The 15,995-nt window shown below is 31.7% G+C and overlaps 1 protein-coding gene and 1 pseudogene across 4 annotated transcripts; one reads left to right on the top strand and one right to left on the bottom strand.

The window, feature by feature from the left end:
• Positions 1 to 48: 48 nt before the first annotated feature.
• LOC140051662 (5-phosphohydroxy-L-lysine phospho-lyase-like) lies at positions 49 to 15,452 on the top strand. Of its 4 annotated transcripts, XM_072096945.1 has the most exons (14): positions 49 to 64; positions 2,137 to 2,214; positions 3,786 to 3,840; positions 5,193 to 5,311; positions 6,400 to 6,559; positions 6,956 to 7,030; positions 7,657 to 7,756; positions 8,539 to 8,652; positions 9,281 to 9,363; positions 9,858 to 9,958; positions 10,787 to 10,911; positions 11,569 to 11,723; positions 12,409 to 12,498; positions 12,960 to 15,452. In XM_072096945.1, exons 3-14 carry the CDS (start codon positions 3,788 to 3,790, stop codon positions 13,309 to 13,311), a joined length of 1,527 nt encoding a protein of 508 aa, XP_071953046.1. In that variant the 5' UTR covers positions 49 to 64; positions 2,137 to 2,214; positions 3,786 to 3,787; the 3' UTR covers positions 13,312 to 15,452. The 4 variants fall into 4 exon arrangements, with proteins under 4 accessions (XP_071953046.1, XP_071953047.1, XP_071953045.1 ...); XM_072096946.1 differs by lacking the exons at positions 49 to 64; positions 2,137 to 2,214 and adding an exon at positions 2,014 to 2,080; XM_072096944.1 differs by lacking the exon at positions 49 to 64 and having other exon boundaries at positions 2,038 to 2,214.
• On the bottom strand, positions 5,734 to 5,851 carry LOC140053081 (5S ribosomal RNA; annotated as a pseudogene).
• Positions 15,453 to 15,995: the final 543 nt, after the last annotated feature.

Raw genomic sequence — 15,995 nt, 5'->3', positions numbered from 1 at the left:
TAGGCAATGCGGCACGCCACCAAATCAATGTAAACAAATAGGATTTACATGTACGCGATAAACAGTACGACTTTATTTTATCTTTCGCGTCAAAATGAAAGAACATCTATATAAAATTCGATTATATAAATTTACTCCATTTGATATTACACTTACATATGCGTATATCACTGTCCAACCTCAAACGGCTACAGAATAAACACTGACTGTATGGAGGACGAATTTTGTAGGCAGTCGGTTGAGGCATAGTTATAAATAGTGTCGCGGGGCGCAGCGCGATGCTACGCACTTCACGCCCAAGGTCGGCCGCGTTTGGCCTAGGCTGGGATGATGGCTTAGTTTATGTGCGAGAGAAGCATTTTTTGGAGATGAATTGTAATAATTGCCAAATATATTGTCCAAAACTGTCTTTTTAATTTAAAAAATAAAAAAATTAATGGGCAGGGGGATGTTCTTTCCCCTGTTCGGACCCTCTCTTTCTATTTTGTGTGCTTCAGGCCTACAAAGTTATTTCATTGCAAGGGGAATTTTACTACGATCTGCCACAACTGTAGTATACTGTACATACATTACTAGATACAAAAACAATTGTTACATTTTTTTAATTTCAAAAAAGTAAAAGTATTAAATATTAATTTTAAAAATTCATAATCATAATTTGTTCTTTTCAACCCACTTTTATTAGCTCAACTTTCAATATTACAGACAGGATTAAAATGCAATAAAAATACTGAAAAATCTCACTTTATACAATATTAATAAATAATGATGGAATAATTAAATACACTCAATAAATAAATTACGAATGTATGGTTTTAGCCTTCTTAAATACAATGAAAATTCTATTATTTTGATTTCTTGTATTACAAAAGAAGCCAATAGGCCTAAACAACAGTACTGATAATAACTGAATTCTGGTTATTTCCTTTCACTTTAAAGTATGAGGTGTGTGAAAATAGTGATTTTATTTGTAATCCCATAGGATACTGCTCCTTTTCAAGAATCAAAAATATAAACTATTATTACTATTAAAATATAATTGTCCATCAGTTCTGGCCTTTGTATTTAATTCTTGTGTAAAATACCACTTTGCACTCAATCATCTATCTTCTCAATTTTACAGTATGATGACAGACATATATCTTTCTGAAATAGGGAAAAATATATCATTAAATTATTTGGTCACTTTTCGAACTGTTACATAATCATTTGATTACTTATTATAGTATTTTAAAATACTATACATTTTTAAATTCAAAACAAAAGTCAATATACTATTTATTAATATTGTAAGTATTCAAAAATGTTTACATTAATTAACTAAATATTTTTCAAATAAAGATGAAGAACAAAATAAATATGAGGATCAAATTTATAATTTAAATTTATTAAATAAAACAAACAAACAATAACATCCTCACGATTTTTTATTTCATTACATTTAATTATTTCTGTTAATGTTATTATTAATAAAACGCTATATTGTCTTGTACATTTTTATTAAAAACTCCTAATTCCCGAACAGCTTCAGTTTTTTTCTTAATCTTCCATCCATCCAAGCCTTGTTTGATCCATCTATCAAGACGCCAATCAATATCATTCATCCTCCCAGACTTTTTTTTTATTTAATCATACTAACTAAACTAGGCCTAGTATTCGGCATTAAATATGCCTAGGCCTACTACTATCTAGTAGCCCTAGATCGGATTGCGCAGAAACGCCTGCCTGAACTAAATTTAAACAACAATTTAATAATTTTGTTAATGTTTACTAACAAAAAAATATATATTCTAAAAACTTACCACTACAATTTACCCAATACAACACGAGAAAACTTCCCGAACAATAATTACACGTGGATGTGGTTCAATGGTTTATTATACACTTCCGGGGTATGTGATCGCGTAACTTGCTTGCCGGAATGGCTGCCCATGGAATTTCACTCATGCGCAGTGTATAAGAGATAGGACTTCCATATCTTGCGCCACTTCGTGGCGCTATAGTATCTTTGGTGTAATCGACGACAGAGTGTGACGTAATGCTGAGCCTTCTTCTTCGCTGCCAGGTTAGGAATTAAATGGTTTGTCAATAAAAACAAAATTTTTTCAGATAAATCCCAACATTTATGTTTTCCAGGTGACGAGAATCATTGCTTTGATACTTTCAGATTTTCGTTCTAGTGCTGTCATTGTTATTCTGTTTGCCGATAAATAAGTAAGTTAAGTTTAATTTTTTTGTATGTCATCAATCTAAAACAGGAGGCAGGCACAAACAGTGACAATAGAGAGAGATGAAGGAAGGCCAGACAAGGACATAGATTGTTTTATTAATAATTAGGCCAGGGCTAGCTTGGTAGGAGGTTAGGGAGGCTACAGTAGGATAGTGTTGTTGGTTGATTCTTACAAAAAAGGCTAGCTACTGTTAGGCTAGACCCTGTACAGTTTTACTATTCATTACAGCTCCACACATAGCTATATATAGCCTATAGGCCCTAGTTAGGCCTATTCTAATTAATTCAATACATTATTTTAATAATAATATTATATCCTGACCCCAAATTAGGCATAGCCTGGGCCTAGCTAGGCCTACTGTTTAAATAAAATAGGAAGGTAGGTCATACCTTCATAATTTATTTATTTATTTATTCAGGTATAAAACTTTTTGCATGACTAAATAAAAATGTTGCATTTACAAAGGTACTGTACTACAGTATTTACTTACATAACAATAAAAAGGATGTAGGCCTAGGCCCTAATGCACTTGTCAATTGTATGACCCACTATACGACCCCCAGGGAGGGGTGCGTCATTTAAAAATAATTACTGACGCAGGGGTGCGTCAAATAACCTAGATGGTACGTCACATCAATGAACAAGGTGTGTCAATGTCTGTCACTTTACCACCCACCATATCATAAACAACATGGTCACAGTGCGTCAAAATGGGTGCGTCATGGTCACCTAAAGGTAAGTCACCTTTTTGACGTACGGGTGCGTCATGGTATTCAAAAGTATGACGCACATCGGACAAATGACGCACCTCTCCCGGGGGTCGTATAGTGGGTCATACAATTGACAAGTGCATAATAAAAACGAATTAAAAGGTGCAACAATTTCTCTCTGTATCGCTTTGGCCGGCTCTCTATAAACTATTAATTAACTACAATAATATGAAGTATAGTATTATACAGTACTATTCCTACTACTGGGGCATTGATTTGTTTTCTCATTGAAGAAAGTCAATTTTTATGATGACGATACTGTACATATGAATGGTGGTGATGATACCGAAAATGAATGAGTATCACATAGAAATTATAATATTGATTGTTCAGTTCAAACATCTTGTTAAACCCACTTTGCCCTGTATATAAACCACAAAAATATATTAATTTATTTTGGCCTAAGAAAAGTGGGAAGCTCTCTGGCCAAGCATCACTTGGTTGAAATTTTAAGGGAAATTCATGTTTTTTTTCGTATTGATTTCTATTACAAATATTTTATTTTGTACAATTAACCAGGTATTTTATTTAAAATTTATGCCTGTATTTGAGCTTTCAGGTGTCCTTGAAAAGTAAATTTCATCTAATCCAACTCATTGTGTTACCAGGCATCAGCCATGAGATAGTCATGTGAACAGTATACTTGCATTGTAGTCATTTTGAACAATTAAATTACGGTATTTTATTTCTAGCTGCCTTCTCTCTAAACAAGGTACTCTAGCTTTTGAGTGTCGGTAGGCCTGTTATAAATTGGAAATAATATTTTGTTTTTATATTTTTAAAGGAATGGAAAGTTTACCAAAAGACACAACAGTGGAAAAAAGAAAGAAGTTTATTGGGTAAGAAATTTATTTTTAAATGTTAAATTAAATGTTTATATATTTAAATTAAACTAAAATAATGAATAAAAAACCTCTTTGTTTTTCATTTAAAATTATTTTTAGGAAAATTACTAGGTTCATAACAAACATCCAAATGAAAAATAGTTTTAAATTAAATGTTTATATATTTAAATTAAACTAAAAATAATGAATAAAAAACCTTTGTTTTTCATTTAAAATTATTTTTAGGAAAATTACTAGGTTCATATTACAAACATCCAAATGAAAAATAGTATTTATTTTAACTTTTTGACTTTTTTCTGTTTATTCTGTTGCACATACCGGTGTATGTTTCCAGCCAAAATATCAATTGTTTAACTCCACTGTTATTTACCACTGGCACTGAGTTAGTGTATATTATTTCTCTAAATTAATTATATGGTATTACTTCCCGTATTGTTTTCCTGTACTGCAATGACCTATTGTCCTTTCATACAGTATGTATTTCTTATTTAGTCACTTGTTTTTGTAGTCTAAAGTATCTAGGCTTATAAGTACTTTCTATATACTCATGTCTTTCCCAATTTCCTCTGTAAATTGCCTTAATCCTGTCTGAATCCATGTTTTCACAAGTCACAAGTGTTATCAAGACAAGACTAAACTACCAGCTGGTATTGAGTAAATGCCAAAAACAAGAGATATTTATTTATAAAATAAAAAAACTCCCTAACAACTTTAAGTAAATGTTACACAGTTCACTAAAAATTGCCATTTTTAATAAATAATATACAGTAAGGTACACAGAATCATACTTCATAGTCTGTTGTCTATAAATGCTGATGTGCAATGTCCAGAATAGTTGAGTTATACTTTCATTTTTATTATGTGTCAGTTCCTACAGTAGTGAGTACCATGTGGTTGACATGACAGTTCTATCCTCCAGGTGAAGAACAAAATCCCATGTTTTGTTTTGTTTTATATCGGTGAATCTATACACAAGAAGTACTTTATTAATGCGTTTTGCATATTGACACGTGACTCAATTTGGTACTTTACTGTACTCATAACAACACATATAATGTTTTAGTAACTTTACAATAAATAGTCTGGGCAGATTGTCTTACCTAATTTCCTTTGTATCTAGTGATGATACTGTCTCAATAAATATAATTGATTGCTTTTTGTTTGTCTTTTTTGAGATATACTTTATTTATTTTCATTTCAGTATATTTAGTGAGAATAACTTAAAATATTATTGTAATTGTAAACATACTGTATTTCAAATGTTTTTTTGCAACCGAAATTGCTGTTTTTGTTTCTTTTGATACATAATTGATTGCTATCATACTGTGTAACACTTCATTTCATAGAGACACCTGTAAACTGCATTTTTCAAATGCACCTCTTAAGATCACAAGAGCAGAAGGACAGTATATGTATGATGAACAAGGCACACAATACTTGGATTGTATCAACAATGTTGCTCATGGTTTGTATTTTATTTAGTTTATTAAATTCGACAAACACATTATTACATTATTGTTATAATTATCTTGATTGCGCCAAGGAGCTTCAATACAGACCAATCAGCTTTCTTTTGCCTGATTTTCAACATTTAATAAACAGAAAACATTAATTATTTGTATTGTACATAATAGTAAATTTTTTTTTTTTTATTCAATCGAAACCAACAGCGATAATTACCGCCACTAACAGGTTTGATACAAACAAAGCCAGGACTGTTTAAAGCACCTTGATCGGTCCTAACATTGATCAAGGGCTTCTCTCGTCCAGTGCCCATCTTGACCAGAGGAAAGGCATAAGCCAATACGTCTGAGGCAGATACTTGATACAGGGACTGCCATAAGAGTCAGCAGTGCTGATTTCAAATGCCTAACGGGACCCCAGCTCCATATACAGCACCCGATATTCCCAGATGGTCTCCCATCCAAGCTCTGACCAGGCCCAACGTTGCTTAACTTCGGTGATCTGACGAGAACCGGTGTTTCAACGTGGTAAAGCCGTATATAATTTTCAGTGATGACTCTTTGACAGATAAATAGAATTTAAGAATCTTTTTGGTCAGTTATGGTTTTTGTAAGTAATTTTAAGAGAAGACAGATTTCTTCCATCATTGAGATGATGACTATACAAATATTATACCAGAACAAACTGGTTGGTTGGCCCAAAAAGATTGGATTCATGCCAAATACATATTTACAATCCAACTTTCTATATGATACCTTTGCCCTTTACACAATATTGTTATCTTAACTCTAGGCAATTACACAATGATTTTTCATTTCTCAGTCTAGGAGTTAGAATATTGTAACCTAGATATTCACAAGGTTCATACAGTCTACATGGAAATATTTTTTAGCCTAGGTTTCAAATCCTTCCTGTAAAACCCATTCTGAAAACCAGAATCAATCAATGTCTCTTTTTTTAGCATGTGAAGTGATGCGAGTTAAATATTTTTTTATTTTAGACCCATGATAGAAATAATATATTAAAATATAAAATAATAATATAATAATGAATCTTTTAAAAGTGTAAATTGTTTCTTTATCAATTTAGTTGGACATTCACATCCAGATGTAGTAGATGCTGCGGTGAAACAGATGCGTTTATTAAACACAAATTCACGTTTTCTACACGACAATCTTGTACAGTATGCTGAACGTATCACAAACACACTACCCAAAAAACTCTCAATTTGTTTTATGGTAAACTCGGGGTAAGTTGCTAATAGGTTGGACATTGGACATTAGGGTCTAGATCAGGCTAATAAGACATAAACAAAAGGCCTTGTCTTTTGAAAATTGTAGGTGGACTACAAATTGCACTCTTCAAACAAAATTCAGGAGTGCTGTAGATGTGCTGTTTGTATTTTGGTGTGTAGAAGTTTTCCAAATTTAAGTGTGTTGTAAATCGCACTCCTCAAGGGCAGTTGATGAGTGTGTTAGGTGAGTGATTGCACAAGGCCCGAACAAAAGACAAAGCCTGAACAACACGCTCTGATGACCCACCTACGATACCCATGGTCAACGGATGATTGATAGACAATGGATTGACTAAGCATTTTTTTAAATTTAAACAATACACACTTTTCTTATTAATAATATATTTTCAGGTCAGAGGCAAATGATCTTGCACTACGATTGGCACGAACACACACTGGACATCAGGACGCTATTGTATTAGATCAGTAAGTGGAACGAACTACCACTGTTTATCAAACATTCACCCACTATTTGATTCTTTTAAAAATAATTAAAAAACTTGTTCAGCAAAATTCAGGATACAATGTGCCTTTTCTCATAATAATCGTAATATAAACATTTACTAAAAATTTTAAAATTCTGAGAGCAATATTGATGCTCACTTAAGTGTGGTTCCCACTAGAGATGCAACACAAGGACGTGCACGCAATGCAAGCGAGTTGACCAATGACAAACCACTGTTCAAATAATCCCTCGATTGTTATTGGTCAAATCACTTTTGCGTTGCATTACGTCCTTGCGTTGCGTCGTTATTTGGAAACGAGCTTAATGGTAATGTTAGCAATCAACAGGTAACTGCAATTAATTAGTAGTGTCAGTAAACTCTGAGCCATGCATATGTGCTGTCTGGGATGAGAGTCATTCTTACAATGAAAACTGATACAGAAATGAGAGCAACTGATTATGATTATGTCAATACATCACAATGTTATATGCTACTATATATGGAATCAGTGTGTCTGTTTGTAAAATATATATCATTGTGTGTATTTACCATTTGGAGGTGTGTATTTATTTAATCTATTTTGCAATGATTATCTTGTTTTTACAGTGCATACCACGGCCACTTGACAACTGTTATGGATCTTAGCCCATATAAATTTAACCAGCCATGGGCTAAAGGAAATCACCACAAAGAATGGGTTCATGTTGTAAGTGTTCTTGTCTATTAAAATAAATATTATTTTATCAACAATAATTTAGTTTCAGAATTTTTCATAAACAATATAAATATTCTCAATATCTAGCTTCATAGCAATAGAATTTTAATAGATTAAAAATTTAAATATTATCTTTTTTACATACTTAAATCTACTTTTAGCTATGTAATTATACCGTACATTAACAATGAACTGGATGTTGTGCATCCTAGGCAAGTTGTACTGATACAGTGATGATATGGAGAATTCTCACAAAATGTCAAACTTTTTTCCTGTTTACTGTATTTAAGGGTTTTTCCAAATAATTATTTAGTAATACTGAGTTCAATGTGAATTGAGAAGCCTTTCTAATTAATATTTCGATACATGTGTGTTTCTAAAAACAGCATGTTATTTAGTGTTATTTAGAAATCATTCAGCCTGAAGTTTTACATCCCTACTCTCTTGACCGATTACTAATTAAATACCACTAACAATGCCCTTAAACAATGGTCACTAATCAACAATAAGGTGCTTTTATTTATCATCTATGGTTTCAGCATGGGCCTATACATTTAATTTATAAGTCCATGGTTTCAGGAAGTGAATCACTACTGAACTGTCAATCAATTATAATCATTTTTTATGTACAATGAAAATTTTAAAACGGTTTGACACATCATAATTAAGAAGACCAAAAAACTGATTTTGTTACTGGACTTAAGCCAAACCAAGTACTGAACTTATATCCATATATTTTTGTTCGTTCGTGTAATTTGTTATTATTAATTTAGGCCCCACCTCCAGATATGTATCGGGGAAAACATTGTGATGCGGAGAAACCTGGAGAAGCGTACGCAAAAGAGGTCAAAAAGGTCATCAACATAGCACATTCAAAAGGAAAAAAGGTAATACATCAGTCATTGCACTGAAACTTAGTGATTTTAACCTTTTTTTTAACTTTCAATCCATGAGTTCAAATCCTGGTTGTGAAAAGTACCATAATGGTCAAAGTAATGTGCCTCTACTCCTTATTTCACCTCCATTCTCTGCCTCGCATAGTTAGGCTTAGCAATCATAGTTTCTGTGGTATTAACTGTATATTCTTGAGGATGACAAAATATTTCCATTATGTTTTTATATTACTACCATGCAACTATGCTAAATGATTTTCAGATAAACTTATTTTATATTAATACTTCATATAGTATAAATACAAAAAATAACAGACTTATAGTAATCTAATGTCATTATTTATTTAGATTCTTAACCATTGTATTTTAATTTTTCATATGAATAATAATGCTTGTATAGGGGTGTGTGTTTATCTGGATGCAAGGTCATTCCAACAATGTGTTTATCCATAGAGCATAAGATTGATATATTATATATAATCTTTCTATGGTAAGCTGAACCCAATGATGAGCCCACTAGGATTTGAAGCTTTACAGGACTTCCTATATGGCTCACAGTATTATTATTATGTTTTTAAAGTGTTGTTATTTTAGGTATATCGTCGTTTTTTCATTACCATAGATTGCTGCCTATTATGCTGAATCACTACAGAGCTGTGGAGGCCAGATTATTCCTCCGCCAGATTATTTTAAAAATGTTTTTAAGTAAGTATTTACTTATACCGCTGTTTCTACTGTCTGAGATTAATTTATGGAGTTTCATTAAATGGAAGATAAACCAATCCAAAACACCCAATAATACCTTTTTTAGCCACAGGACAATGTAGCAATTATTTAGCTTTTTAAATTTTGTTTAGGGTAATTTTAGTAAAATTTGTACTGTATTTCTTGATATTGCTGTAATTTTGTTGAAATTGTTCATATCAAGAAGTTTAAATTTATTTGTTTTCATTTTACACCAAAAACTACTCATAAAACTTTTCTGAACAATACTTTTTTTTAATGAGCTAATTTAAAATTTTGTTTAGGTTAATTTAGATACAATTTGTACTTTATTTTATAACTTTTTTATATTAGGTTATTCATATCAAGGTTTTATGTTACCATTTTATACCAACAAAATCAACTCCCCTTATAACTTTGCAGAACAATAAACAGGAGCATTTATTCAAATAAATATTTTTTTACTTTTAATCCAGATATGTGCGTGAAGCTGGTGGAGTGTGCATTGTAGATGAAGTACAAGTAGGCTTTGGACGAGTCGGCTCTCATATGTGGGCCTTCCAGCTTCAAGGTTCAGGTGTGTTTCCATTCTAACAATCCTTAATTATTATATATATATATATATATATATATTACAATTTTTAATTTCTAACAAAGGTGTATTATACCTTGGGATGTTATCATATTTGACCTAGTTAACTTTATAAAGCCAAACTGAAAAAGTGTGAAACCTTGGAATGAGATTATATTTTTTATTCCCTTTTCGTAAAAGCTATGCTCTAGTTCATGGACTAGAAGTTGTTTCCAAACTAGACCTTATTTCAGTTCAGTAGACAATAATTCGGTTCATTGACTTTCAGAATTATTTAAATCAAACATGATACATGACCATTACTAGTAATACTAATTGTCTTTCCATGGATCAAACATGGTATCTGAAATTGAGCCTAAATAAGGGTGGAATTATAGTCAATTTGGTCCGTCAAGTCAGGGAAGAGTGAAATACCCTTGTCAAATACTGTTAAATTGTAGTATGTCCAAGAATTTATGATTGTTATAATACTCATGGTAATGTATATGAAGAACCTCATTATTTTATATACTGTATATTTTTATGTTATCCCAAAAATAGTAGACTCACATTGCTCTGAATTCATTGTGTGTATGTTTTATATTGATGTTAATACCTTTTGTAGGGCACAATTAAACATGGAATGAATTATTTTAATATTGGCAACAAAAAAAATGTATAATAAAGTTGCAATTGGCTACAAATTGGATAATTTTGCAATGTTAATTAAAAGGAAAAAAATTCTAATATCAATTGTTAAACTATAAGATCCTTAATGTACCATACTCCCCCCCTCTGCTTTGTGGATTTCTGCACGGTTTTGCCCATTTTCAGATGTCACTCCGGACATTGTTACGATGGGTAAGCCAATGGGTAACGGCCACCCAGTGGCAGCAGTGGTTACAACAAAAGAAATAGCAGCTAGCTTCGCTGCTGGAGGCCACCAATACTTCAATACAGTAAGTAGTGTGCAACAGAAGAACGCACATTACCGTGATTTCATTGTGTATCGGTCATCAGATGTACGCCCTCCGTTTTCGTGATGATGCTCGTCGTGCCCTTTCACTTTCGGAGTGGTGATTTGTTTCTATTTACACATTTTTATTGATTAGATAATAATGATAAAGATTTTATTATCCATTATAACATTTTGATAGTAACAATAATATAATTATTGAATAACTGTGTTTCTAATTGTAATTTAATAACACATAAAATTAATATTAAATTTGAATACAACTTATTTATGAATTTAGTAAGTAAAAAAAAACCAATAAAAAATTGCAGGTAAGTATCCCAAAGAAAGATACCATATGTCTGAAATAATTTCTAATAAATAACTTGAATATTTATAGTTGCATACATTTTGTAAATATTAAATTATTTAAATAGTTTAATTATCATCTATATTAATGTATAAATATATGAATGTACAATATTGCATGTCCATAAAAAAATGTAATAATGTACATAAAGATAATACAAAATACTGTATGTTATGTGAATTTTAAAACTTAAATGATTACGTTAATAATTGTAATATTGGCATACATATTCATGTGTATGATTTTCAAATTAAGGATATTAACATTTTTCTATTTTATTTCTTGTTTCAGTATGGAGGAAATCCAGTATCGTGTGCTGTCGCAAACGCTGTTCTTGATGTCATCGAAAAAGAAAAATTACAAGAACGTGCACTAACCGTTGGTAATTTTGTTCAAAGTGAATTAAAGAAAATGATGGAGGATTTTGAAATAATTGGAGATGTTCGGTAAGAATTCTTCCCCATCACTATTAGAATTTTAGCTGGCTTATTTATAAAAGCTGGAAGAAATTTGTAACTGTGTATTGATTGTAAAAGGCTCCGGCCTCCCTTACTTGTGTGGGGTAGCGGTCGACACATGAAATAATGATATCAGGTAACTCGTCTTGATTTGATCTCACAACAAACAATTATTGGAATAAAAACAGGCAAGCAAAATAGCCTCAGTTTATGGCAGTTTAATTACAAATTCTATAGCATTTATTTGCTTTAGCAAGGAGAACACTCCTCTCCCTGTCAGTCACCCAGGCCAAAGAGAGAGAGATGTCTCCTTGGATACAGCTATCTAGGCTTGGGTGTCCAGCAGGGCTCCCATCCCCCATGGGCTATTCCATTATCAAAAATCAAAACAAAATCACTGAACCATAACATGAGTATAAAACATGACAATTTGCCATGGACTCAGTTCATCAACACAATACATGTATATGTAGCAGTATTCTGTTTGGGTTCATGCCTATTACTTGCTCCTGGCAAGATGAAATTTAACATACTTTTAAGAACTTCTGCCAAATAAATATTATTATTATTATAACTTTGTTCTCTAAGCAATCATATTTTTACTGAAAGATGAACAACTGAAAAAGTAAAACAAGAAATAAACATGAAATGTATTATTGATTTTTTTTTTTAGGGGTACCGGAATGTTTATTGGTATTGATCTAGTGAAGAGTAGAAAGACAAAGACACCAGCTACAGTTGAAGCTAAGCATATTGTGAAAAGGTAAGAGACATTCAACGCTTTACTCTTTCTCGTTGAATAACAATACAACCTAGTTTGTATACTAATACACAAGTTACCTACACTAATAGTGCTGATTTGGAGAAGACCCCAAGGGGAGTCCCACAGATTCCTGATATCAAAGTTTGCATTTTTTCAACATTAACTAATGACTCATAAGGCTTATTACACAGACAAGCAGTAACGGTAAGCGAAAAACCGCATAACTTGTCCCACATAGAATGTGTATCTATCCCGAGCAGGAAACCGCTCGTCCAATCTGCAGTGTGTGTAATATGGTCATAAGGAATAACATAGATCCTATATTGTTATTACCGAATACCGCTTTTCTGTGTAAATTGGCTTTTAAACAGCTTAAATTTGTTTACTTCTATTTAGCTAGACTGGAATCTATGAATGATATTTATAAATCATATTTTTAATTTCATTTTTTCATTGTATAGGTTAAAGGAAAACTATATTCTTTTAAGTAATGATGGACCACATGAAAATGTGTTAAAATTCAAACCACCAATGTGTTTCTCAAAAGAAGATGCAAAGCGTTTGTTGAGCAAGCTCAGAGAAGTACTACAAGAGTTGAAAGATCTGGAACCAGAGCTGATGGCTTTGATGCACCATGTGCCAAAAATGGCCCACAATACGAAAAAGCGGCCCTTCCCAAGTGACGATGATGATGACAATCAATCGACAACTTCAAGCGGTGTTGGCATGTCTTCGACTGGCTCCCCTATAGCAGTTGATCTGGACAACGATGAACACTTTCGAGTTCCAGAGAAGGTTCCTTGTCTGGAGTAAAACCACCGCCAGAAGATTTGGTGTTGGTTTTTTATTTTAATTTCATGATTTCAGTGATAAATCAAATGTTTATGTTAAGTTTGTGAGAATACAAAAAGTTAATTTTTAGTAATTTTGTTTGGTGCTGTGTTTTATCATGTTATACATGATATTATTAAAAAGTAACAATGCAAGTAAAGAAGAAGCTATATTTTTGTGAATGGTTGGTGAAGAGGTTTGTTTTATTGTATATAATCAGAATGAATGGATGAATGAATGAACAAGTGGTAGTAGTGTGTATGACACAGGGCATGTGGCATGTTATAAACTGTCAATCTGCCAAATATATGATATGGATGTACGTTATGATATACAAATAATGAATGTTTATGAGTGTAATGGTACAAATAATTAAACGATCGTTTAATAGTGCGTACTATTGCACGCCATGTGACCCACAATCGTCCAATCAAATGACAGGAATTTATTTAGGTGTTATATAATAGAAGTTATCGAATGTTAACAAATTTTCCAATATCCTACCATAATATTTACTTTGCATATAATACTTAGCTCTTGTATAATTTTCACTAATATGTTAATGAAAATATAATGTAATCTTGTACGAAAGACACTTATATAAACATCTTTTAAAACAAAAACGGGTTATATGTTTTAATATAACAATTAATAATAATTAATAATTTTATTATAAGTTGATTATCACTCCAATTTCAAATAATAGAGTAAGTATCACCATTTAAAAACAGTCAACTTGTTTACAATCTGTTGTTTTTAAACAAAATAAATTAAAGAAATGTCTATTCTATTCTGAACTACAAATATAATATGACAATTTTAACCTAAAATAATTTTGTAAGAAAAGATACAGCTTTAATATATAATGTATGAATATAACTATTGATTTAAGATTTTCTGTGGAATAATCAAAAATATAATGCAAAGTATTGTACAAGTAATATACTATATACTTGTATAAAACTATTAACTATCAATGTAAGAGTTTGTTGTGAATATTATAACAGTCAGTGGCGTAAAGCAGAGGCTTGAGGCTCCTGGTTCCAACGCTGGAGGCCTCAGGTGCTTTTAGCCTTTTCGACGTATTTTAATGCCTGTTTTTTCCTCTGGGTACTGCTCATGGGTTTATCCAGTGAGCGCTCGCTCATGGGTTTATCCAGTGAGCGCTCGCTCATGGGTTTATCCAGTGAGCGCTCGCTCATGGGTTTATCCAGTGAGCGCTCATGGGTTTATCCAGTGAGCGCTCATGGGTTTATCCAGTGAGCGCTCATGGGTTTATCCAGTGAGCGCTCATGGGTTTATCCAGTGAGCGCTCATGGGTTTATCCAGTGAGCGCTCATGGGTTTATCCAGTGAGCGCTCATGGGTTTATCCAGTGAGCGCTCATAGCCATTATGCCACTGATAACAGTTGAAATGACATTATATAAACATCTTTTAAAACAAAAAAGGGTTATATGTTTTAATATAACAATTAATAATAGATTCTAGTTATTCACTAGTATGTTTTAATATAATAAATCTATAATTTGTGTAATCCATGGTTTTACCATGTTTTAATATATGATTTTATTTGAGCAATATAATATAATTTTTTTGATATTTTAAATTGGTCATTGAGAAAAAACCAAATGTCTCATAGATCTAGTTTAATTATTTTAATTTAATAAGCAATCTTATTTTCTGTTTTAAGCTTGATTGTAACTTAAGTTAAGTTATTTGTTATGTATTAGCATGGAGAAATAAGAAATAAGTAACTTTTTTCTCCATAGTATTAGTTATAATACTAAACATCACAATGCCACTTCAAAGATGGTAGAGTTTTTATTTGAACAATACCATAAAATCCTAAAAATAGGATATCAAACAGAAGGTTCCAAGTTTGAATTTTGTTTGATTTGTACTATATGAGTATAGTTTTCTCGTTGAGTATTTAGTTAATGGCATCATTTGTGCGTAGAGTACTCAAAAAGAAAACCACAAAGGTTTCTAAAATGCCTGGTTCAACCCTTTCTCTTGACTTGCCTTCATTTTGTTATTTGTTTTTTTTTTCAATATAAGAAATTGCAACTGTCATATTATAGTTTACCGTTTGTTTTGTTTGAAATTAAATGTAAGGAGAAGACTTGGTTTCAAGCATATTGGAATGCATGTTTTAAAGTTTTCCATTTTCCCATAGTAGGCCTAGGGAACATTTATGTCGGGTTATCGTAAGGATACCATACAACCAATTTCTAATTTGTTAACCTTTTATTTTTTACATAACTGCTTACTATGGGTCTATAAGATGATGAAAACACAATATATACGCATATGTAGCAATATTATGGCATAATAATTGAATTTTGAAAAAAATCCATGCACAGGGATTTTTTCAAAAAATATCCAAATTTTGACCGTTTTATTTTTTTATGTAATTGCTTACTATGGGTCTATAAGATGACAACACAATACACACACATATGTAGCAATATTATTGCATAATAATTGAATTTTGAAAAGTGCATATTTTGGGCATTATTCAAAAAAATCCCTGTACTTTAAAAAACTTTAATATTGCTATATGTATAATGTGTTAATGTCATAGGACCAATTTATGTTGACAAATGAGAGGGCAACATTTGCATAATCCCTGTACTATAGTACAGGGATTTGTTAAAAAATCACC

Source organism: Antedon mediterranea, chromosome 6 (genome assembly GCF_964355755.1).
Source record: "Antedon mediterranea chromosome 6, ecAntMedi1.1, whole genome shotgun sequence".
Taxonomy (NCBI): domain Eukaryota; kingdom Metazoa; phylum Echinodermata; class Crinoidea; order Comatulida; family Antedonidae; genus Antedon; species Antedon mediterranea.
The sequence above is the reverse complement of the archived record's forward strand: the minus strand, read 5'-3'. Positions and strand labels throughout refer to the sequence as shown.

Bases quoted from the DNA above. Each gene is read 5' to 3' on its own strand.
- LOC140051662 (XM_072096945.1), top strand. From the start codon at position 3,788: ATGGAAAGTTTACCAAAAGACACAACAGTGGAAAAAAGAAAGAAGTTT. The intron at 7,757-8,538 runs GTAAGTGTTCTT...TTATTAATTTAG, and splicing joins ACAAAGAATGGGTTCATGTT to GCCCCACCTCCAGATATGTA. The intron at 9,959-10,786 runs GTGTGTTTCCAT...GCCCATTTTCAG, and splicing joins CTTCCAGCTTCAAGGTTCAG to ATGTCACTCCGGACATTGTT.